The sequence below is a fragment of the Gallus gallus genome, chromosome 15 (genome assembly GCF_016699485.2).
Source record: "Gallus gallus isolate bGalGal1 chromosome 15, bGalGal1.mat.broiler.GRCg7b, whole genome shotgun sequence".
NCBI classification, from domain to species: domain Eukaryota; kingdom Metazoa; phylum Chordata; class Aves; order Galliformes; family Phasianidae; genus Gallus; species Gallus gallus.
The window spans coordinates 10,879,054-10,903,559 of record NC_052546.1 but is presented as its reverse complement, the minus strand read 5'-3'; the positions used below and the strand labels follow the sequence as shown (position 1 = coordinate 10,903,559).

At 45.3% G+C, this 24,506-nt stretch overlaps 1 protein-coding gene across 22 annotated transcripts in view; it reads left to right on the top strand.

The window, feature by feature from the left end:
• Positions 1–21,956, top strand: part of HORMAD2 (HORMA domain containing 2) — a 29,383-nt gene extending 7,427 nt beyond the window's left edge. For 5 of the 22 annotated variants that reach the window (XM_025155700.3, XM_040648271.2, XM_040648269.2 and 2 more), the window contains exons 7-13: positions 704–730; positions 2,122–2,189; positions 4,737–4,888; positions 5,460–5,713; positions 6,494–6,602; positions 7,694–7,758; positions 10,142–12,444. In XM_025155700.3, coding sequence (XP_025011468.1) covers positions 704–730; positions 2,122–2,189; positions 4,737–4,888; positions 5,460–5,713; positions 6,494–6,602; positions 7,694–7,758; positions 10,142–10,264 — 798 coding nt within the window. In that variant the 3' untranslated portion in view covers positions 10,265–12,444. The other 17 variants (XR_005840098.2, XR_005840099.2, XM_040648274.2 and 14 more) reach the window with 17 other exon arrangements.
• The last annotated feature ends 2,550 nt before the right edge of the window (positions 21,957–24,506 follow it).

Sequence of the window (24,506 nt, the reverse complement as noted above, 5' to 3'; positions counted from 1 at the left end):
ATCGTGTTTGACAGAGATTTGGAGTCAACGCCGTGTCAAACCATAAATGCCTTTTATAAGGGGAAGTCAAAATATATGTGGTTTTTAATAGAGCGATGACCTTTCTTAAATATGGTAAATATGAACTTCCTAGGCTGCGTGGGAACATTTTCTCTGCGTGTCAGACCTCTGACTCTCGGGCCTTACATGAATCCTTAAAGTCCAAGAAACACTTTCCTAGGCTCCCTATCATTGCTTCCTGCAAACTCTGGCGTTGATCCTTGGAAGAAGGAAGCTACTGTGTTTTCTTGCTGCGTAAGAGTTCACTTCAATAATCTGATACTGAGGAAACCACACACTAGCAGCTGCCTTGGGAGTCTTTTGCCCTGGTTCTTTGTAAAGCAGCAATAGCCATTCTACGCACCTATTGTGTGCATAATCTGAGCATTTAAATCTCAGGCATCAATAGTTACCTGTGAGGATTGGAATGGGAATTAACCTCATTCCTCTAGAATTACACAGGTGAGTCCTCTACCTGTCTTTGAAGTGCTAAGTATGGACTGCTGATAGAGGAAAGCCGTGTCTCAGCCATTCCTTTCTCCAATCCCGTGTTACAGATAGCACAATCTCTGCTGTAACTTGGAAATAACATTGTTTATAGTCGTTTTTCACTGGTTCATGTTACCCAAGGGCAGAATGTGCTCACTGTGCTTTCTTGCAACAGATGTACACCAATCCCGAGGAACCGGAGGTAAGAAAGAGTCTTAATTAATCTTTGAGGCAACTAAAGGCATGGGTGAGTAGATTTTTATTCAGAATAGACTTGTGGGCTTAAATTCTACCCTGACACTGCTGCTTGGTGACCTGGTTTCTCTTCTTCTGCCTTCACTCAAAAATGACAGCTCAGTGAGCTGGATTGTGATCAAACACTCCTACCAGGCACTAGGCTGCGGGCCCATCTAGGGCCTCAGGCAGGGATGTTAACAGGCAACTAATGGGCATGTTCTCAATTTTGTTTTTCTTCCCTGAGGGAAGAACTGGGAAGTTCAAAATCATTCTTTTATTCTACTTTTCTTTTATTATCTTTTAAAGGGAGTGGTGAAAAGAGATCTGGTTTTGTTGTGTTTTTTTTTTTTGGTTTTTTTTTCATGCAAAGAGGTTTAGGGCAGAAGTTACAAATCACTTTGGAGCTGGGATGTATGTGTAATATAGTGTGTGTATGTGCTTATCCTTTCTGTGTTCTCTATTGAATTGCTACCTCTGCTGTTTTGTCTACACCTAGCCTGTGGCAACAGACTTGGCAGTACAATATATAAGTGAGGCTCTGCATCCATTCATTCTCCACAGAGCACACACGAGGAATGGCTGCAGAATCTGCCTGTGGCATTGCAGTTCTGCTGCGCTGCACCTCAGCATCTGGGGAGGGAGGGAGGAGGTGCTGGGATTTCTCAGGAAGACTTGGATTTAGGAGCTCAACCTGACTCCTCCCAGTCAACCTCACTGCCTCTGAGAAAAGTGAATGATAGACGTGACATTGGGCTGCAGTATGTCCTTTCTCTTGTGTTGAAGTTTGTTCTTCCTAATGCTCATCTTCTCTAAAATTATAGCAAATCTTTTTCTTTTACATGGGATGTCATCTAAATATTTGCTTTTTAATCTCTCAGTCAACTCTGAGACCAGTGAAACTCAGGATCTTTTCCCTGAACAATACAGTTTGACTTCCTAGTGGAAACTGTCCTGCAGGCTCTTGCCTCTGTACAGAACTCTGGGCCAGGCTTCCCTGTGACGCCGTATCACTCACGAAGCCTGACATTTTTTCCTTTTAGTAGGGGAGGACATATGTACAATGTGAGTTTGGCTGGCCCTGGTGCCTCATTAGAAGACAGGGCTGGGGAGTCAGGGCCACAGAGGAAATAGGAGGAGGAGGCAGGAAGTTTGCAATTTTTTGTGATTATTTCAGTGCTAGGTGAGTTGTGGTTGTTAAGGAAACCTACCAAGACTCATGCAAACAGTAATGGAGCTTAAGCTGTAAACATCTCATTAAATTAATGCTGTGTTCTTACAAAGTCATGAAAGGACCCTGCTAAGTTCAGTACACATCCTTACTTTTTTTTTCTTTTCATGCTCTTGTTAAATCTCTAGACAGTGACTGAACTGTATCAATTCAAGTTCAAGTACAAAAAGGAGGTGCCCGAGATGGACATCATCAGGTAATGGTTTGGGTTTATTTCTCTGAATTGCACTTTGAAAGCCAGGTGTTCCTGAAGCCTGAGGAAGAAGCTGCCCTGTATGATGGCAGCATGTCTGAGTTGCTCAGCAGCTGTAAGTATCATCAGAGTTGAGGATAATCACTCTACAGGATATGAACATCCAAGCTGATGAATAGAAATGCTGTTGTATAGCACAGTGAGGCACTTAAAGTGCACCAGAACTGAATGAAAAGCAACTTACAGAAATCACACCCAGTCAGTGTAGCAGTGGAGAAACCAACACATTTGGTTGCTACCAAATTTGGAGCTTGCTACCATTTGGAGCTTGCTACCATCTCAACTAATAGCAGTGTTCTTCCATTTTCACAGGAGAGCCTTGTGCTTTCAAATGAAGCTGTTCCAGGTTTGATCCTTTTTATGAAGATCTCATTCCCAGTATTTTTATCCATGGGCATTTGAATGCATGTGTTCTGCTTGAGTAGTCTAGGAGGGTGGCCTGGGAGGTCTTTCTCTGGTCATGCCTGTGTTGATGCTGCAGAGCTTATGGCAGGAAGCAGCAGCATCTTGTATCTTCTTGGCGCTGTTAGATATTTGACAGCTGTGTTTAGTAGGGCAAAATCCTGTTTAGTTTAAGCTTAATACTGTCAAAGGCTATTAACTACGACCAAAGCAAGGAAAAATAATTAGCCAGTCCTCCAGCAGAACCCAGCATCTGTTGATGTCCATAGTACTGGTCAAGAAGAGGCTTCTCTTTATATTTTCTGTTCTGTTTATATCAGCTCCTTCAAAATCTCACTGCTGTGCTGAGGGTTCAGAGATTGAGGCCTCAGATTCCCTGAGCTGTGGCTCTGTTTTCTTTCCCCAGTGACTGACATTGCTATCGCCAGGTCGTGTATGGACCTGCAGTCGTTTGCAAACTGACATTCTGGCATTGATCAAAGTATTATGTCATCTTTGCTGTCAGCTCCTTCAGTTGATAAAACTACTTCTATGCACCTGCAAGGTTTATTGCCACATGCCAACCTGGAGCTAATCATTCCCAAAGGGATGTGTCTGTGTCCTTGTGTATGAGTGGCAAAGGAAAACATTTCCCTAGATGATCTCTGCCTTATTCTAGATTGATTTTTGGAGGAGTTCCTGGCCATGGATCCCACTCCTTCAGAAAGGTTCAGTTCCTTGGTTCCTACCTTTTGGCACATTCCTGCATCAAATCCACTGTCATTCTCATACTGAACCAGAACTTGGCCTGTTGATTCCTATGGAACTCTTATGTCTTTTTGTATATACTCTTCCCTCTATGATTTCTACTCTGCCAATCCCAAGACTTGTAAATATGATGTGGAAGAAAAGGCCTGGTTTCTCTTTATTCCACATTGATGTTGCCATCATTTGCTCTCTCACTTCCGATACACATTCCAGAACATACAAGATTCCATTTAACAAAACAGCATGGTCAGCACAAGAGTTTTGTTGTTGGCAGTTTGGAGCTTACCAAACAATAACCTCCATAACCTTGGGAATACAAACTGTTCAACAGCCACTCAGTTCTCATATTGAAATGCTCCAAGTGGAAGGGGAAATCCATCTTACTGAAGCTGTGTCTTCCAGTGATTTAATCAGTCATATTCAGCCCTGGCATTCTCCCCACTGTCTTTGGTTGCTTTCTGCTTTGGAAGCAGTTTGTGGTGATTTTGTTAGATACCATTCAGTCTGTTTATGGCATCATCCACTTGCCAGTGGTCTTCCAAAGATACAGTTTTATAGTGGAGGAGCTACTTTTTTTAAGGCCCCTTATTGTTGAATGTTAAGGAAGTGTAGGTTCATCACTCTCTTAGTGATTCATCCAGTTTGCCTTCAACTGGCTTAAGTTAGCAGTCTGATCTAAGCTGCTCATCTCATCAGCCTCCGTAGTCAAGAGAAACGAACTCCTCCAGAGGGCAATTCATCCCACTTCTGTTACACGGTTATCTCAGTCTAGACTGCTTGCTTAGACTAGCCAGCTGACATTTGGATGGGTGAAGGAGGTGAGAGGAATGCCCCTTAGTCACTTTGGAAAAATGTGCTTCTGAGCTAGTTTTTCTTACATGAAATTGAAGTGAGAACATGGAATTCACTGCTCTTCAATCTGCAAAATGGACTTGAAAATAGCCACAGTGATGAATCAGCTTTATATGGGATTTTCACCTCATTCCTCTCATTCCTGGAATTGCTTAGGTGAAAGGCACTTGTTTTATGGTCCTTTGATCCATTTTAATCATGTTCAAACAAGTGAGTCACGATATTCATATAATGGGGGTCCATTGCCCCAACTACAAAGTCTTTTCAAATGTAAATGCCATACCACTTCGTTTAGAGCTGTTGTTTTCCTGATGCCAATCCATCCCTGGGGTCTGTTTCACTTCCCTGTTTATCTGGAAATTACATAAAGGCATTGTAGCTTTCTCACTGGTGCTTTGAGACGAGTCAGAGGGTGCCCTGTGTTTGTAATTGGATCTTGAATATTCATGACTGAGGAAAACAACTCTGTTATTCTGCTTTCCACTGTAGCAACAGAACGAACTCTGTGAATGGAGTGTACAGCGAGGACATGAAACAAGCCAGCAGCCTCCTGATCCGTAAGCTGTACCTGTTAATGCAAAACCTTGGCCCACTTCCCAATGACATTACCCTGACCATGAAGCTCCTCTATTATAATGATGGTAGGTGGATAGCTGCGTGTGCTGCGAGGGAAGCTTCCCTTTCCATCAGTTTCTGTGATGATCATGAGTTTCATGAAATTAATAAACCTTATAAAGGTGAAATGGCGGTGAGATGGTAGCATCTATTAGCTGATACAGTGAGAAGTGGTGTAAAATGTAGTGAATCCTTTAGACACACAGGGATGGCAGATGCTCTGTGAAGGGGTTGAAAATGCTTGTAAGAAGTGCAGCCTTGCAGTCTGAAAAGGACAGCCTTCTTCACTGTTTGTTTGTTTGTTTCTTAAGGAATATGCACCTCCTGTGTGTTGGGTTGTAATCCAGAAAGTTGTGCTCATTGATGATATCTCAGCATTCTAAAGTTACTATTTCTTTCAGCCACCTGATAACATTTGCTCAGTTCCTTTTTTTCCTTTGAAATCTTTCCCCTCCAAAAAAAAAATAACCACCCAACACGTTGTTGGTAGCTGGCATTGTTTTTGGAGATTGGTATATACTTGTTTTTTACAGATCAGATTAAAGAGAGATGGAACTTTGTTTCTCTGACAGCACTGCGTTCTTTCTCCATGTGTAGTAACTCCTGATGATTACCAGCCACCTGGCTTTAAGAAAGATGACAACCCTGGTGACCTGTTGTTTGATGGTGATCCTGTCAACTTGAAAGTAGGGTCAGTCTCCACTGGGTTCCACACCTTGAAAGTGAAAGTAACAACTGAAAACAAAAGAATGGGGAGAGTTGAAAGCAACCTGATCCAGAAGAATAGCCCTACTCAGATCTCCCATCAAGGTTTAGACTGTGATGAAGAGGAAGAGGAGGGGAGCACTAAGGTATAGACATAACTCTATTCAGTTTTCACTGGAGGATTGGAGTTTATCTAGCAAAACGCTCTGGAAAAAAAAGCATTTGCTCAGAATCCTAGTTTAATAAGCTTGTGTAGGGCAGCACTGCTGCAGTGGATTGAGCACTGAGACTGCAAATCCATAAGCAAAATGTGAATTTTATTTGAGCACATCCACTGGCTTACTGAGTCTGATTTGTTCTCCCAGAAGAGGGCAGTGATTATACAGAGAGCCACAGCACACACATGCAGAACTACAGAAAACTGCAGACTTTTACATTTCCATTTGGTGTTTCTTTCCCATATCTGAGTCGTGTTCCCCTGTGTAGTCAGGTGGGATTCCTTCCACTGCCTCTAACCATCCCAAAGTTGTGCATTGTGCCCAGCTTCTCTGGGCCACCTCGGTGCTTAGTGTAGGGGGTGTCTTTAGCAGGCAATCATCAGACAGCAAGTTAAGGCAAAATAACAGAAGGGGCAGCCTGCACCAGCAGCTCAGACTTGGCAATTCAATTTTAGGTGGCAAGTGCCAGTGAACAAGCCCTAGCATAACTGCTGCCTGAAGACAGGAAGCTGTTTGGGCCAGAATTTTCTGCCTTTCTCTGTAAATCTCTCTTCTGAAAGGCTTGTAGGCTTGGGAGTAGGAGTGCCTGCGTGCTGAGGAGTTTTGAAAACCTCATCTCTGTTAGTGCTGGGTATAAGCTCACCAGATTAACCTCCTGGGAATAATTTTATGTTGTGCTATTAATTCAAAGGATTATTTACATTGCAGAACAACCCTCTCCCTGTCAGAGCAGAGTCAGGTGAACGTGGAAAGGACAAAAATTATACCCATCCAGGCCTGAGAACTGAAGCATCTTCTTTTTGCTCTCAAGATACAGGTAGAGGCTCAGTTTGAACACTGAAGGAGCCTGTGTTCACAGCTAATCTCTTAGCATAATATTTAGGTTTTCTCAACTATTTTGAAATGGATGAACAGTTTGTCAGACTAATTCAATTTTGTATGAGATCAGAGTGACCTGTAATAAAAGGCCTCTTGTGTATGCTTGGTTTGTTAACAGAAGCATTCAATTTTTTATCAATATCTTTCCACCTCTTTATCTCAGCATTTTTTTTTCAGATACAGAGGAAATGCATCGTTCATCAATACCACATTACATTATCTACATTTCACCAAGGCTCTTTTCCTTTAGCTTTAACTGTTACAGTTCGATTTTGCTAATAGCTTTCATATGTGAAAGCATGCATGAACATATGCACACACAAAAAAGCCTCCTCTGACACTTCAGTATGCCTCACTTGTGATGCACCATGCTCTGTTTGACCTTTGAGGCTTTCAAATATAGCCTGTGGAACAATACCATCTAGTGACAAAATGGTAAATAGCATTCCTGAGATCCTCAGGCAGTGGAATAAAGAAGCTGGGCTGCCTATGAAGCCACCTCTTCAAGTCTTTCTCCTGCAGATTCTCTGATAACTAATAAGGAGTGAACTCATACTGCCACCTTTTCCACTAGGGGGATATTAACATGATCTTTCTGCTCCATCTAATTGTTTTCATGAAGCTCTGAGGCAGTTTAGGATCCCACAGTCAAAGTTTTTGGAAACTGTCTAGTAAGGACAAGAGTTATTAATCAGAGGACAAGCTCCTGTCCAACACAACCACTTACACAGATTATATACTGACATAAGCCTTGTTTTCTTAGGAAGCCAGGTTAAAAAATGAAGTGTTAACTTCATGGACAGGAGCTGTTGCAGGTTAATGTTATATATTCAGATGACACCAGTCTGAAATCTCTGTTTCTGGTGCTAAACTGCCAGTGCTGGCATTGCCTGAGAATAAGGGTTACACCATTTCACATCAGGCATGGAACTGCACTGCAGTGGTTCAGTTGTGCTTTTGTGTCTATTCTTTTCAAGTAAATATAGGACTTTAAACTTGAGAGCTAATTTTTATATGTTTGCATTGTAGGTGGAAAGGAAAAGATGGAAATAAAAGAGATGGGCAGGCAGCCTTCCTCACAGGCATCTCAGCAGGTGAGCACATTTTAGTGACTCTGCTGTATGACTGGCAGTGTGAATTGATTGCCATGGAATATTACGTCACCTAGGATGGCACAAGTTTTTAATAACATGTGACTTTGTTGTACAGTATCAAGTCTGCAATGGCTACAAAGTGTTACAGCACAGGGATATAAGCATGAACTGGGAGTATTTGTGAACAAGCTTTCTGCGGTCAGCTTATTTCATACGTCCACTAGAAGGGTTTTTGCTCTGTTCCAGGAGTTGACACTCGTGAATTACACGTGCAGACTAAATGTCACAGCCAGGTTTCTTTACCTGTGTGTGTTTTTGGATTAGGGTTCTGAAATCACCACCCTGTGTTAGATTTGAAGGCTGTGTTTGTCTGCTGCCTAAGCTAATCTTTACCTCTCCTTTCCTGCTGCCAGTCTGTCTTCATGTGTGAGTCACAGGTACTTCTGAACCCTATCCCTTTTTGCCTACCTCTGGGTAGAGGTAGGAAGACTTATCCCCTGGCCTGGAGGTGCTGATCTCTTTTTCAGGGGTTGCTGAGGCAGAGCTAAGAGGTAGGGTGAGCTAGACATGATACATAAAGTTCTGTGAAGTTAATTCCATCCTAAGACTGTTCAGGTCAAACCCTGAACCAACATCAGAGCTCGAATTCATGACCTTGTGCAGAGCTCTTTTCAGTGACAGAACAGGTCTCTGAATACCACCAGACTTGCCAGTTGATCCTCCTCCCATTCAAATTAGTTGAAGATGCTGTGAGCTTGAATATTCAGAAACTGAATCTTCACAGGATAAGTTAACGAGAGTGGGAAATTGCTAGTAAAATTTTCCCTGCTTCTGTTGAAAAGTCTAACCCAGACAGCAACTGGAGACGACTACTTAACGTGTCATTCAAAAGGCATCTCTGAAGTATTTGCATTGACTCTGGATCTTAGAAATGAACTTCTGTGCCTAGGCTGGTATTTTTCAAACTTTAACCACATTTTTTTTTTGTCACATCCTCCAGTTTCCTTCTGATCATTGTTTATTCTGTCGTCTCTGAGAAAACAGGAGCCTTTTTTGTTTGTCCCTCTGATTCATGCTCTTGCATTCTTTCGGGTCTGTCACGATTATAGTCAGAGCACCAGACACCTCTCCTGTAGCATGTGAATTCCCTTAGAATACCGTAGCAATAGTGAGAGTTTCTGAAGGTGGTGGAAACAGTACTGGTTACTGAAAAGTGGAAGAGTCATTTTATCCATTTCATGCTTCCAAAGACTCAAAAAAAATAAATCACAAGCCCTCTGCCTCTTAAATTCTGCTGGGCAGACAGTTTTTCAGTTATTCTCTGATGTTATTATTTTTAGACATCATTGCCTAGAATATGGCTAATATTTTAGTCACTTTAGGGAGAAATAAAATCAAATGGCTATTTAGAAAGTTCAGATCATCACAGTAAAGCCAGCACTAATAAAAACTTGATGCTGTTTTCCATGTGAGAGGGACTTTCCCTTCTTTTCTGAGGGAAGTGGGTGAAACAAACGTGCATTGTGTATTCCACTTGTATCAGGAAGCCAAACTATCGAGTGAAGTTTGTCTTAAAAAATGAGGACAAGCTAGGGAAATCAGAGTTAGGTATTATCTAACAAGGTCAAACGCAGGTAAGATGGCAGAAGGAGTCCTGCTGGGGTGTGAATGTAAACATCTCGTTGCTATCCAGGCTGCAGTACGGTGAAGTGAACAGCGTTTTCCAGCTGTCAGGTGTGCTTGGAGGAGCTCTGTGAGTTGAGGAGCTGTATGGTCTCCCTGGAGAGCTGCTTTCCTCTGGGTCTCAGGGGTCGGTCAGCTTGGGGTGTGCAGAGCTGGGGAACCACCTGGCTGGGTCTGTGCAGCTCTCCCTTTTTTTGGCAGACGTAAGCCATGAGGCTCGCACTGCTAGTGCACGACAAGTGTTAGGTTTCCACCCAAAGAGCACCTTGAACTAGCTCTCATAAAAATTGCTTGCATACCAGTGCTACCATGGGGGAGCGGGCATGGCTGGTTGGTGAGGGCGAGGCGGGCTGGGGGGGACCTCACCCTGCTGGTGCTGCAGTGTGTGCGTGGCTCAGCCCAGGGGCTGTGGGCTCTCAGTGCTGAACTGCACCGTTACGTGCTGAGGCTGAGGTTATCAAAACCAATGGGAGCAATCCCGTGTATTCCAGATTTTGGTGTCTGTGCAAGGATTTGGTATTGAGAAAGCGATGTATTAAAAAATCCCATACAGTCATGAGGTGATTTTGAGAATTTGGACAGGCCCGTTGCTGCTCTTTCTCTGAGTAGACTGCTTTATTCCTTCTATTTCTCAATTATAAAAAACCAGAACTATGCTGTTGGAACCGAGTTGATCGTTCATTATTTTCCTGACCTACAGCTCTTCAGGAAAACCAGGAATGGAAGCATTAAAAGCTTATTTTTATCTGTACGGCATGGGAGAAGCAAAGGCTGCAGATCTGCCAAAAGAGAAAGAACTATTTCTGTCCTGTTAGAACTATAACTGCTGTTTAATAATGGCCATGAAGAGTCTCTGACAGAGGGCTTTTCAGATTGGAGAAAAATTTACATGTACTCAACGTGCTTGTTATCTGCAATCTAATGATTGATGATACTTAGGATCAAATGAGAGATTGCCCTTTCCCAGCAAAGCATCTCTGTACTTAATCATCCAGAGTTAGACACCAGCATGTAAATTAGCCTACCTCTGCTGACTTGAGGAGAGTTTTTCTGATTGCATCAGCCGTGGATTTGTCTCAGTGTGCTATCTTTATGTGTCCTCCTAGTTTCCACTGGCATTCTAGCAGTTGTGATCTGAAGAGCTGTGTAAGATAGGGAATTGCTGCCCATTGAATTATTTTGTAGAAGTCTGCTGATGGAAATGAGGTCCTGCACTGAACGTGAGATCACTTTTTGAAGACTTCAGCATAGTTCTTCACCCTCCTCTGAGTCCTTTAATGGTCTCATCCCACAAGTCGATTTTTGTCAGCTTTGTCTTCATGTAGGCAAACATGTTACAGTGGAATGAGTTTGGAATGAAATAGTTCTAGAAGATGAATATAAGCTGACCGTGTGGATGCTTCTGCAGGCGTTATCTCCCATCAGCAGGCTGTGGGCTGAAGTTCTGGGGTGGTCCTTAAAGCACAGTCTCACTGCACAGTGCAGCAGTTGTGCAGGGCCCCAAGTCGTCCCAGACCAAGCCTGTGCCAGAGCTGGAAGTGTTGTGGCTGCATCAGCACAGAACAGTTCTACCTCCTGGTTTTTTGGCTTCACTAGCCAGGACCAGACAGTGCTTATGCTGCTGGACTGGCTGCACCTGTGCTACCAGGCTGCTGTGAGACACCAGTAAGTGTGCTGAGGATTGGCCTTGTGTGGACACAGCAGTTTGAATCAGTGATACCCCAGGGGCTCTGCACTGCGGGTCAGTGCCTGGCTGTGTGGCACAGCTCTCTTAAGTGGAGCTGTCTGAAAGTCAGAGAGATTCATTTGCCTAAATGAAAGAGTGCCATTTTAGACTGCAGACAGCAGTTTGTCTGGGCAGCTGCTACTCCCCATGCTGTAGTCTTGGGTACATGGTGACATCCTTTTTCTCTATGAGAGAGGCTGTGGTAGCAATGGAAGCCAACATGAGCAGTCTTTCATGCCTATCACACTATGAGCAGTATGTTTTGTTTGCAATTGGTCAGCATCCTATTGGTGCCCAGAGCCATGGTAATCCTGCTGGAGATCCCTGTGCCTTTGCTGAGCTTCAGAGTTGCATGCGACTTCTGTCTGAAAGTGAAGGTCAGCACAAGGGATCCAGTTGCAGAATAACAACTTGAAGATCAAGACCTTTGTTGTCTGATTTTTCCCAGGCAAGCCACTTTTACAATTGCCATGACAGAAAGCAGTTTAAGGGTGAAGTCTGCCATTTGCCGAGCAATAGGAAAGCATTTTTCTGTGGCAATGTCATTATCTTGAACTTTTGCAGCAAAGAAAAAAAAGAAAGGTTTATCTCTAGCTGTCTATCAAGCGAGCTGTATCTGATGAGAAGTTCCCAGAACATTTTCTCCTCCAAACCAGCTGAGGCTACACAGACCCAAACAATGAAGAGAAAGATTCAGAGATGAGCTAGCTTCTCTCCTTCCTGTTAGCTCAGGCCATTCTGGGAGGAGTGAGACAGGGAGCTCAGGAAATTCCTGTCTTCTCTGCATTCACATCCGACCTTTAGCTGGATCTGAGGCTGCTCATCCCTTGCATGAGTTATTTCTGACTTGTGTGTATGAAACAGCTTCCTAGTGATCTCTTCATTGAGAGGTGATGCTCACTGCCCCAGAGGTGGGGGAAGATTTAACTCATGTGCCCTCAGATTCCCTTTCAGCTACGCCAGGGACATCCAGAGGAAGACAGGGAGCCTCTATGCCTTTACATGTGTTCAGAATGTACACGCTAACAACCAGACAGACCACTAGAGAAATCTGCACAAAGTAAGGTTGGATAGCTCTGATATCCCACGAGGGGCTAAGCTGCATGATGGCCTCATAGGCACAGTTGAGTGTCTTTGCTTTTCACCCCCTGGGTTACAGTGCTGTAAATCTCACAAGGGAAAGTCTCCCAGTGCAGAAGCTTACAGGCCCATTGAGGGTCCTGGTGGAGGCTACATGGAGGGAGACTGGTACTTTTTTGATTTTTTTAATCAGTATTTTGAACAATTTGTTTTCATAGTCTGGAAAGATCTGTTCATAGTCCTTTAAACGCAGCAAGATACGTGAGACACAGCGTAGGCCTGGGAGACTTTGTCTGCAAAAAGGAAATTGCGTTGGATGGCAGAGATTTTAACAGTGAACTATGGAAAAGGAAGAGGACCAGTGGTAATCAGTGATGTCTTGGCATGGTTTCCTGGGGACAGAAATGTGGCAAGTTTCCACAGATGCATCACAGTGAGCGTCTTTCATTCTTCCACCTGCGTAATTTGGCTTTCATGCTTACCAGCGTGATTCTCCTCCACTTTGTACAGATGAGAATCAGGATTAGTTCTACTGATGTCAGTGCATTGGCTTTTCTGGAAACTGATAGGAGCTCAGTCAGCGCTGAGCCCTGCGCCGAGCTTTAACCTTTGTGCCGCCTTCGCAGAATGGCAGAGGTCAGAAGACCCGGAGACCACATGGAGCATCCTACGTGCCCAGGGCTGGGTCAGCGCCTTGGCCAGTCACATTTTGAATACCTCCAAGGATGGAGGCTCCACCAGCCCTCTGGACAGCCTGCACCAGTATTTGATCAGACTCATAGCAAAGAAAAGCTCTTCCTTATGTTTAAATGGAATGTGCTGTGTTTTGGTTTGTGTCTGTGTCCTTTCATCTCTTTGCTGCACACCACCACGCACCTCGTGAACCTTGAGTTTGCTGTGCTTAGAGCAGCCACCTGTCAGTGAGCTGCCTTCACTCCAAGAGAGATGTCTGTCACCAGACATGCCTCCTAGTTTGGGGGCTGCATTTAAAGAGCCACTGGCTTGGCTTTTGAAAGTGGCAGTGTTTGCTGTGCTACCAAATCATGTTATCTGCAGCTGAAATCGCAAGATGCATCAGGCATTGACCCTCTCTGATAAGAGTTTCCTAATAATGATCCGTGTACCCTGCTAGATGTACTTGCTGCACTGGCAGCAGAGGATTGTTTTGCCTCGTTTCACCAGCTAAGTCTTGTATCTCAGTCCTTATTCTTCTGGCTTGCTTGATGGAACTGGGTTTCCTTTGGCATTCAAGTGCTTCTGAATTTGTTAGGATAGTTACAACATACCACACTAAACACTCCGTGTCCTGACAAAGAGAACTCTTCTGAGGACATAAAATTTACCAAGTGCCAAACCTCAGCATGGGGCAGGCCAGGCACAAAGCGGGGACACAGCTGATTGCTCCTATGCTATTCTAGCTTTTCTACATAGGATGCCTTCGGAAGCGAAACATGCCAGAAGTGCTGTAAATTTGCATCCATTTATGTTGGGAAGTTTTGGCCGGGATACGTGGGGACGCTGGGGACTGAAAATTGCAGAGCACGAAACTGATTTTGTCTATCTAAGAATAGGAGCGTAACCATGGTCTGCTCGCTGTGCTCCATCCACCAGTCTGCCTTGGGAAGGCTTTAATCTGAAGTCTGATCTATTTTTAGCCTGATATCTTCTCCAGACAATGTGCAGCTGTCCCGTTAGTTTTATGCCAGAAGTTAGTAACACTTGCATGATTCACAAGCTAGCTGTAATTGTACAGAAAAAATCTGTGGCAAAATATGACCGTTTTACACATAGCCCAGTACTGTAAAACACAGGAGGTTTGAGCTCGCTGCATCGCTGTGCTATGAGCTAGACCAGAGCTATGACTCGGGCTGACAGTCAGGAGGTCACAGCTCTGTTCCTGTCTTCATACCCCCATCAGCATTGTCCCTAGGAGGGCCTTGTGGCACCTGGCTCCATACCTGAGGGGAGCCGAGGCCTTGCAGTGGCTGTGCAAGACAGAAACCAATGTTGGTACGGCTTGAGCTCTCCTGTGGGTTGCTCGAAGTCCCAGGGTATGGGAAAAATTAGAATTAATCAACTTTTGGAGGCTTTGATTGTATGTTTAGTCAATGGGAGGGATTTCCTGCTTTTTACCACGCCGTTTTAGAGGTTTACTTTCTGGTTAAAGTCAAATAAACACACGTAGGATCTGACTTAATCCCATTTAGAGCGCATTGCTGGGGAAGAAGCCCAAGTGTTTGGTTAAGGTAGGAACCTGGAAGTCGGGCTCGGGGTCTGATCCTGCCTCTGAGCTCATATGTGAACTTGTAGCAGGGCAGGAGCAGGACAGGACATGTTGGCTTTGGTGAAATACCTCACACGTTTGACATCTTGTTCATTCAGTAGATGAATAGTGCGTGTCTGCAGAACATGATGACTTGCATAGATGTTTTTACCCCTAATCTCCAGGTTCCTGTTAAATGGCAATTCTGCCTGTGGTAAAGGGAAGGAAAGCATGCACACAGAGAGAGTTGTGGCTGCTCCTTGTGGCTGCTTCTCCTGCCTCAAAAGCATCCCTTCCATGCAGAGAAATAAGAAAGGGGTAAATCTCCATGTCGCTGTGGATAGAGGGAATAAAAGCACCAGCTGTAGATGATGTACTGTCTGTGTGGTTTGGGCTAAAACAGGAGAGCTCCCTCACTCAGGTGACCAGGGGCCCGGAGACTGGGGATCATTGCTATACTTTGTTGTGCAGCCAGCAGGACAGGGTACAAGACTTGCAGCTGTGTTAGCAGTGCAGAGTGTCTGGATGCAGTGTTTCCACCCTCAGGGCCCTGTACTTCAAAAACCGAAGCAGACAGGTTAAAATGATGCCGGGGAAAGGAAAGTAAATAACTGCCTGAAATGCCAGTTTGAGCAGCTGGATATCAGGTCATGAGCTGTAGCACAGAGATCCACTCATCTCTGTTTCCTCAAGCAAATACGCCATGGACAGCACTGCAGTTTTGTCGGACTGAAGGAGAACCTGCCTCTCCCACTTTGGCAGGTTCTGGCTTTTTCTGTTTGCATGGAAAGGAAGTTGTACTTTCTGCATTAGCCAATATCATGTTGCTCATAATGAAGAGGAGGGAAGAGGGGAAGAAAAACAATTTGAAACACGATAGAGAGGCAAACTGAGGTGGTTTTGCTGCTAATCCACAGTCAGAGTTGTTTCACACATTTAGGAAGACCATTGCTACGTAGAGATTACCAAAGCCTCATACCAAGGTCAGATAGAAAGAGAGCCTTGATGACGTGGGTGGGGAATTCTGTAATGACCACATTTTGTAATCTGGAGACCTTGTGCTTCTCTCCAGGATGTGTTCTGGAATAACTCTGTATTAACTCCTTGTGCTTATCCTGCTTCAGGCATAGAGTTCCTCCTGGCTTTTAGTGAAACCAGAATAAGCTGCTCTTATTTTGAATTAGCAACTTGTTTAGCACTATTTTCCCTCTTCATTCACCTTACTCTCATCCAAATGAATTTTCTTTTGGAGGCAAAGTTGAAGAGTGTGCTATGGTGTGTCCCTTCAGTTCGGTTCCAGTGGGAGCAAGATAGGTCACGTTGCCAGACTCTGTGCTTTGTCCCTTCTGGGTGGGCAGCAACACATGCTATTCTCTGCAGCTCCATGTTATTATAGAGATGCAAATATGTCCTGTGATAACAAGAATAAGTGAGTTTGTTATTTACATGGCACAGCCAACACTTCAGCTGTTGTTCTGGACATTCGTCTGTCTGTGTTCTGTCTGAAATGCCTGTGCCATTCACCCATTGTATTCAGGCATATATTTTTTAGTGCTTTTTAACATTTTGCTTTGTAGGCCTCTGGATATTTTCGAGGGGGGCTTGTGTCTTCCTAGAGGGAAGTTATGCCCCCTGAAACAGAGCTTGCTTTGCTTAGTTGTTTTTCACAAACTCACAAATAGTCTTTGGATTCAGAGACTGATCAGCTCACACTGAAATTCCATGGTGTACAGATAGAGGTACTGTATGTCTCATCCTCAGAGGCTGTTTCCAGTGACTGCAAATGTGACCCATGTGCCTCCCTTCAATGGGATTATGAACAGGAGGGGAATCAACTTTTTACAAGGGTAGATAGTGACAGGGCAAGGGGCAAAGGTTTTAAGCTCAAGGAAGGAAGGTTTAGGTTGGATGTCAGGGGGGAAGTTCTTCACAGAGAGTGGTGAGGTGTTGGCACAGGCTGCCCAGGGAGGCTGTGGATGCTCCATCCCTGGAGGTGTTCCAGACCAGGTTGGATGGAGCCCTGGGCAGCCTGGTCTAGTTCCAGATCTGGAGGTTGGTGGCTCTACCCATGACAGGGGGGTTGGAACTTGGTGATCCTTGGGGTCCCTTCCATCACAAGCCATTCTATCATCCTCTGATTCTATTCTTATCCCACACTGGTGATATGAACTACTGTATTTCTCGAAGATCTCCTTGCTCCTTTTATTATCTTTAGGTTGTGGGGCCGAACCTGTTGCTTTCACAAACCTTGTCATCTCAGCTCCAGTGAGTGTTCCAGTTTTTGATTCCTTGCCTAATGGCTTTTACCGGAGAACTCGATCACACTGAATAAACCCAGGAGGATCCAAGAAAACATATTGTAGATTTGGAAGTTGTGTTTCTTGACTTGTCTAACAGGAGCCTGTACCGTGAGAATGATCACTGCTTCTGATGGTTCTTACAGATAAGCTGCCTGAACCTTGAGTTTAGCCAGGAAGAGGTAATAGGACCCAAGAAGAAAAGGAAGGTCAGTGAACCAGAGAGGCTGCTTCTGGAAGGCAGGAAATGATGTTTGTTCTGCCACACAATGCATTTTAGAAGGTGTGAGTTTGTGCTGTCATCTGACTGGTAAAGACCTTAATTTTCTCCTCATATTTAACTCTCCACATACCACACGTATTTCAGCGTACTTTGTCTTGTACAAAGTTTGGGTAGCAAAGAGGCAGTAGGCACCACAGCTGGCCACAACTGTAGGCCAACAGCACTTGTTTCATGTTTTAAAGTTGAGGAATGATGATTCCATGTGGACAGTGTCCGTGTGCTTCTTTCTGCTTGTCTCTCCCTCCCACCACACACACATCCCACTGGCTAAATTTGCTCCTCTGTGGCTGGGCTGTCCTTTGCCAATATATTATCAATATCAACAGCACTATTTCAGGATGAACTCTCTCAGATATCAATGGCAGCAAACCAGTTTCATGATTCATTAGATTGTGTTTCATTCTATCTACTCTTTCCGGAGCGTAGATTTTATTTTATTTTTCAGAGAAGGGTTTTTATCTATATTGAATGCAGAGATAAAGTAATCTATACACATTTTCTGCTGTAGCTGCTGAATGTTGTTTTTTTTTTTCTGACTCTGCAAGTAGTGTTGCTATGGCTATAATATCAACTTACTTCTGAAGCAGCAATCCACTTCGTACCAAGAGGTGTTACCCAATACAGCGTGTGTTGAAATACACCATGTTTCAAACCTAACTTTTATAAAGGTACCTCTTGATGGCAAATATAGGTAAAGAGATCAGCAGCAGTAAAAGAAAGAATTTTTGTGTCCTTTGGAGCAAAGGTGCTGTGTTTTCTGGCAGGTAGATTGCCTGGCTGACACTGCCAAGTTATTACTGGAGAGGTGCAAAAACCTAATGGTTATTATTGGAGTGGAGCAAAATGATCTTAATTAGTCTTAAACATTTTTAAAAAGATATTCAGAGAACAAACTCTGCATTACTTTATACAGAAGAAAAGAGAGAATGAAATTTGAAACACCAAAGAAGGGAATTTAGAACAGCATCTTCCCAACACAAAGTTGGTCTTACAGGGGTGGAGAAATAAAAAAGCACTAGAATGCAACAGAGTAGTGTCCCTGGTAATGTAGCAGCATTCCTGGCATTTCTGATGCTCATCAGAGAGATTTCAGGATGGGGCTTGAAGGTCAGTAGTGGTTTGGGGTATAAGGTGTTCCTTTTGTGGCATATGTCATCTCCACAGAAAGGATTGCTTGGCAGGTACATGGAACCAGATGCAGGCTTCTCAGGCCAGGCACCCGAAGGAGCTGACTGACTGGGTGGGTGTACACCCCTAAATGTTCAACTGACCTCCTCCACGTAGCTGAATAAGGCACTGCAATCCTAATTCTAATGCCACCCACCCCTGTCCTTCCTTAGGCAGACAGACTGCTGGCAGCCCCTCAGCCTGCAGCAGCGTCTGCCAGGTTTCGTGGTGTGATGCCTGTTTCACAAAACTTGTAGAACATGAAAGTTCTCCATTTTATCCTCACTTTCAGTTCTGTGTCCTCACATTTGCACCTGTGGCCTAATAAGCCAGTTTGTTCGCATGCCAGAGCAAACCAGAAAGCTTCCTTCTGCCCAGATTTTGTAATGATATTTACACTCATGCCTCCACATCCATGGGAGGCCTGCGTTCTTTGAGCACAGCTACAGCTCAGGACCTGCCTTGACCTGAGAGCTGTGCTCTGGTGCTCCTGGAGGTTGTGGTTCTGTGTTTCTTCAGCCTGCTGGCTCCTGCCTGCCCCCAAAGCCTCGTTATGTTGTTGTATTGTGCGTACAGGAGAAAGACAAACAAGCCTGTGGTTATGGCTACTAGAGGGAAGCCTGTCAGCCTGCCTTGTGCACACCAGAGAATGCAAAGTGTCCTGTCCCACAATGAAAGTGAAGGAGGCTGTCTCATGTTACCACACAGCGAGAGTGAGCACACAGACACCACAAGTAAATCCACAGCTTAGTCGAGTGTGCTGCCCTGCTTGTAGCCATGGCCAGAGGCTCAGTGTCTCAGTGCACGCTGCCTTGTAATCAGCTATTTTACGGTAACGACTTCTAGTCATTTTCATTTCAGGCTTGGTTAGAAATAAAGCAACTTGTGATGAACTGCCACGGTAAGCGTCTGATTTTTCTTTCCCACAAGCTTGTGGTTACCATCAGATTCTAAGAAAAGTCTTTCCACTGCAGATTGGAATCATCTAAGCCACTTACACGTATCCTTTTATTTGTTGGTGATTCTGCTCGGCCAGCTAAAGGTAAAAAAAACAACACCTCTTTCTTGTATTTCAGGCGCATTTCTAGTTAATACTCATTAACTGACTTAATGTATGTTACACATCGTCAACCTGATTCACTACTGACATAAAACAGAAGCAATTCGTTAGTAACGGTCCCTTGCCAATTAGTGAACTAAATTACGTTTGAACAATTTTCTTCAAAGATTCTCCTCCTCCCCCCCCAGTGCATCATTTGGCAAGTCCCCCGAATGCTTACAGTAATTATGTGCGTGCAGTGAAAGGAGACTGTTACCTCTTAAAGCAAAATAAATGAATATGTGATCTTTGTGTTAATATAACAATGAGTAATACAAAGAGTCACAGACATCCTCCCTTTGATCTGCCAGAGATAAAAACAGCAATTAAGATGACAAGCCGTTTTAAAACCCAGAATATTGGGAACGTTCCATGAGGGGAAAGTGATTGTTCTGTAGGGTTTTCAGGAAATCAGTGAAGAAGGATAGCCCTTCTTGTCCCTGGTGACCACAGGCCTTTTGGCACACGTGGTGTGGGTATCCTGACACCTGTCGAGCCACAAACAGGTTGGCGGTGCTTCTGAAAATCGTTCCCTCTTTCTGGGATAGCGTTTAACAAGAAGAGTGGTATCTCTGTTTCAAATTGAAAGTCAAGCTGAAGTCAAACGGAAAATGTTTAGCATTGTCTCAACCACATCCTTAAATATATTGGCCGCAACGAGAAAATAACCCCGACCTCTGGTGCCACGCAGTGATCGTGGGGACAGGTGTCAGCTTGGTTTTAACGTGAAAGCTGAGGATTCTTTTGGGATTTCCAGGGCTGCGTGAGATCTAGGAAACCAGCTCATCTGACTTTTGGGTTTGGAAGGAGAGCAGAAAGAAGAAATGAAACATGACACACGAGTAGGAGAAACGAAGACACTTTCACACTTTTAAAAAGTGTGATAGCTGGGAGCTTTGACATTGATTTCAATGGAGCACAGAGGAGCCTCTGCCCACAGTGGTACCCACAATGCAAAAATCCTTTGTTGTCCAACGCTGCCCACATGGAGATGGGCTATCACTTTTTCCCCACTGGATTTCTGTAGTAATACCCATGAAATATCTTGACTATCCCTGCTATAAATGGGATTGGAAACCAGCTGGTATATTTCATGAGTCCAGTTCTAATAATGAACCTTTATCTGAAGAACTGTTCCTTCAGGTTATCCTCTCTTGGCTGAGAGTTTAATTTTCAGACTTTCTGCATTTTTCCTCTTTAGTCAGCAGGTAAAGTATGTAGTCGTGGCTGCCGGAGCCGAGTGCCTGCATTTGTCATGCCACAGAGCTGCCATTCTCGGGGGCCAAGATCTTTGTGCCAGCAGCATCGTGTCACCCCAATGGAATCCCACCCACGTGTGGTGCTGGGCAAAGTCTTTTTTGTTAATGGATGAGTAAAATTGCATCTGGCTTTTGTTGTCATCACGAGGTAAGTAAGAGGGATTTGCATCTGAGCTGGCACACTTTCTGCAGCCAGCTTCCAAGGCTAATTTCAGGCAGGCTGGCACGAATATCCTTCCTTTACACACAGACTGAGGCTCCGAAGCCTCGTAGGAGTTTTCCATAGGAAACACCGCCCTGGGTATCTGTGTGCCAGATGTGCTCCTATGGCATTTCCCTGCACATCAATGACCTACTGTTCCAGCACGGAATCGATCGGCCTTCTTGTGACGTGTTCTAAATACTTTGCTGTGAGACTTGTCGTGTATAGGCTAGAAAAACAGTAATTAAGGCACCCCCAGGTGTAAAACATCCGCTGATTCAACGCCGTCTCGGTGGTGTCTGGTTGGGCAGAGCAGTGGTACCACCATGCCCCATGGCCAGAGCCATTCTGCAAGGGCTCAAGACTCCGTGCCCAACCTCTGGACATTGTCTTATCCATTAGAGAGTGGATTTAACTCTGTGTTCAAAACGTGTTAAGGAGGGGATCTGTCATGCAGACCTAACCCCAAGCATCCTTCAGGAAGTTTTGGTTTGCTGCTGTTTACAGGAAAGCCCCAGGTCCTTCCCTGGCTTTAGGGAATCGCTTACCTGTGGGAGAAGTGTGGGCATGTACAGAATGCTGGTTGCTTTTATGGGCATGATATATTCTGTTCATACTACTTGTATTTCTTCACAGGACGTGCAGTGAGGGGATGTTTATTCTGATGAAAGTCTAGGAGTGATAACAGGAAACCAAGTTCTTTGTGCAGCAAATTGGCCTTGAATCACAAACCGATCTTTTTTTTTTTTTTTCATCAACAGAGGGTAAGACTGTCTAAAACACAGGAACGTGATGTGTCCTTAAAACAGCGTGGCATTTGGAGTTGGCTGAGCTCTACCCAAACCTTTGCCAGCCTCAGAACCGTGAATTGAATGTCAACCCGAGCAGGTGGCACACAGGCTGGGAAGCCATCAGGGGACAGTTGCTTTTTGTCTGTAAAGACATCTTCTTACCCGTTCAGCTGAACCAGGAAGCTGAAGCTGCTTGTCCCCATGGGTAGGGCACAGCACTGGGACTCAGGAGAGCTTCCTGCGTACCCCGGAGGGGGCATTTCTGAGCACCCAATTGAGCTGTAAGTGTCCCACTTCATTGCAGGAGAGTTGGACTAGATGACCTTTAAAGATCCCTTCCAACTGAAATGATACTGTTGTTCGGTGATTCGGGGACTTGGTACACAAATCTCTTCCTCTCTTCCCTCCTCTAAAGAGTGCTGCCCATGGGAGAAGGAACACCATCCTGCGAGCCCTTGCAGAAGCTGCCATCACAGAGTTTTGATGCTGTTGGATGTCTATAGAGGCCTCCACAGTGTTCATAAAACAGCATAATGGGGTGTAGTTTCAATCAGAATCAGTCTTGTCAAAGTCAAGGAGCTCTGCTTGCACCCAAAAAAGAAAGGAAAGGGATGTTTCTCCCTGCTGTTCTGGTCAAACCAGCCTGGCATCGGAGGCTTTACTGAGCTCTGCTCACACCTAGAATCGTGGGATCATTAAGGTTGGAGAAGACACTAAGATCCCCAACCTCAACCCACCCTGCCATGCCCACTGCCCACGTCCCTCACTGCCACATCTCCACGGCTCTGGAACACCCCCAGGGATGGTGACCCCACCACTCCCTGGGCAGCTGTGCCAATGCCCAACCATTCTTTCTGAGAAGAAATGCTTCTTAATATCCAACGTGGTATCTCCAGCTGCTGTCTACTACAGCTCTTGGGTCTTCCCCCACATTGTACCAGTCTGGATATCACGCAGTGGAGGCACTCACTATTGCTTTGGGGCCACAAAACCAGGAATCAGAGGGGCTTTGGTGGTCTGCTTTGGCAGGAGCCGCACAAGCGGCTCAAGATGACTTCAGTCTATCACTGGCTGGCTGGGTTTGTTTCCAGCCCACTCTGTCTGCTTCCTATGGAGTCAGTGAGCCAATGGAGCCAGGGGAATGATGAATAGCATCTCGAGGCCCTGGGACAGGGAGTAGACCTCATCTGGGTTCTGACGAGGACCTCATCTACGCACTGAACTGCCTGCAGAGCAGCCTGCAGCAGGCAGGATGCCACACAAGGGAAACCCCAAACTACCTTGGGGTCCTTCCATGGCGGTGAATCAGCGCAGGCTCCAGACATGAGGAAGGTGTGGGTAAGCGCGGCGGCTGGACAAAGCCTTGCTGCCTCCAGCAGCCAAGCATTTCCTTTGGCTTGCGGTCATCTGGCTGTTACCTGGCTTCCCTGCCGATGCAGTGGAATTATGCTGAAGTAAAAAGGGAAAGAATTGGGTCGGCCTGATGACATTTCCTTTTCATTTTATTTTCGATTTATTGCGCGCAGAGCTTAACCTGGGCTTTGGACGGGCAAAAAGAGCCAAAAAAAAAAAAAAAAAAAAAAAAAGCAGAAGAGGCAAACAAACTAAAGAGCAGACACACTCAGCATCTGTGCATCCATTGGGTAGGCCCAGATGGGAGCACCCAAAGGCACATACACTTCGGAGAAGCTCGGGAGCTGGAGGTGACCCACAGGCAGCCCATGGGGCTTCGCAGAGCTCTGTGCAGAGCAGGGCCAGGCATGGGCACGGGTCTGACACAGATGTGCCCATTTTCTGCTTTCAAAGAGACGTCAACTCGCGTGCAGATCTCCGTGCTGGGGAGCACCACTACCTACTGGCTGCAGCCATCGCAGTGGATTGGCTGGCCCGCTTTCCTTTTCCCAGGCTGTTTTACAGAGCACAAGATCCGAGTTACTTGGCTACAAGAGATTTTCTGCTCTGAAATTGGCAGCTGCTCATTCCAGAAGGGAATCAGCATATTTGGCCACTGCAGAGGAAGAGGGAAAACCATTATTTTTTCATTTCTCTTATTTAACTCTCCAGTGGGAGACACTGTACTTGGGTGACCCTTGTTACTAAGGCATTGCTAAGGCTTCCCTTCACTTAAAGGTACAAAAGAAGATATATTCAGGTCTCAGAATGCCTATATTCCGCTGGCTGGACTTGGGGCGGCCCGCTGCCAAGTATCCAGTTGTGTCAGGCCTTACACAGCACTATATTCAACGTCACGGCTCCATGAGTCAGGATTTTCTTTCTGAAAGGGCTCACGTCAAAAGGCCCGGCACAAAAATTCCCTATAGCCCAGCAACAGAGCGTGCTGTGTAAGAAGCTGTGTGAAGAAAGAGCCCGATGCGCGGCTCAGATAGCTCAGCCCGGGCATCCTTCCACACTGCACAAAGGAAGCACTCAGCACCGCTCATGACTCAAGGGCTGCGATCACTGCTGTGGGGTGAAGACCCGTAGCTCAATGCCAGCGTGCCCACGGGGTGCCCTTTGGGTGCCCTTTGGGTGCCCGTTAGGTACCCATTGGGTAGCCATTGGGTGCCCATGGGCTAACTCAGCTGTTTGGGGTACTGTGTACTGCATCCCAAGGACAGTGCAGTGGGCGGCTGTTGGGTTTTTGCTGTCTTGCAGAGCAGCCTTTCCCCCGCTTTCCGCCCTCAATTTCATTAACCCCTCGGGACATGTGTCATCCGAAGGCCTTTGCGAAGGAGGCCGAGCATCATGATTTCCCACTGCCAGGAGGGTGAAATCTTAATTGCATCTGGAAGTGACTCTCCTGAGGTCACACCACTGTGAGGTGGCCCCTCGAGGTGCAGTCATCAGGCGCTTATCTGGATTTTCTACTATTGCACACACTTTGCTCTGTTAGGAATT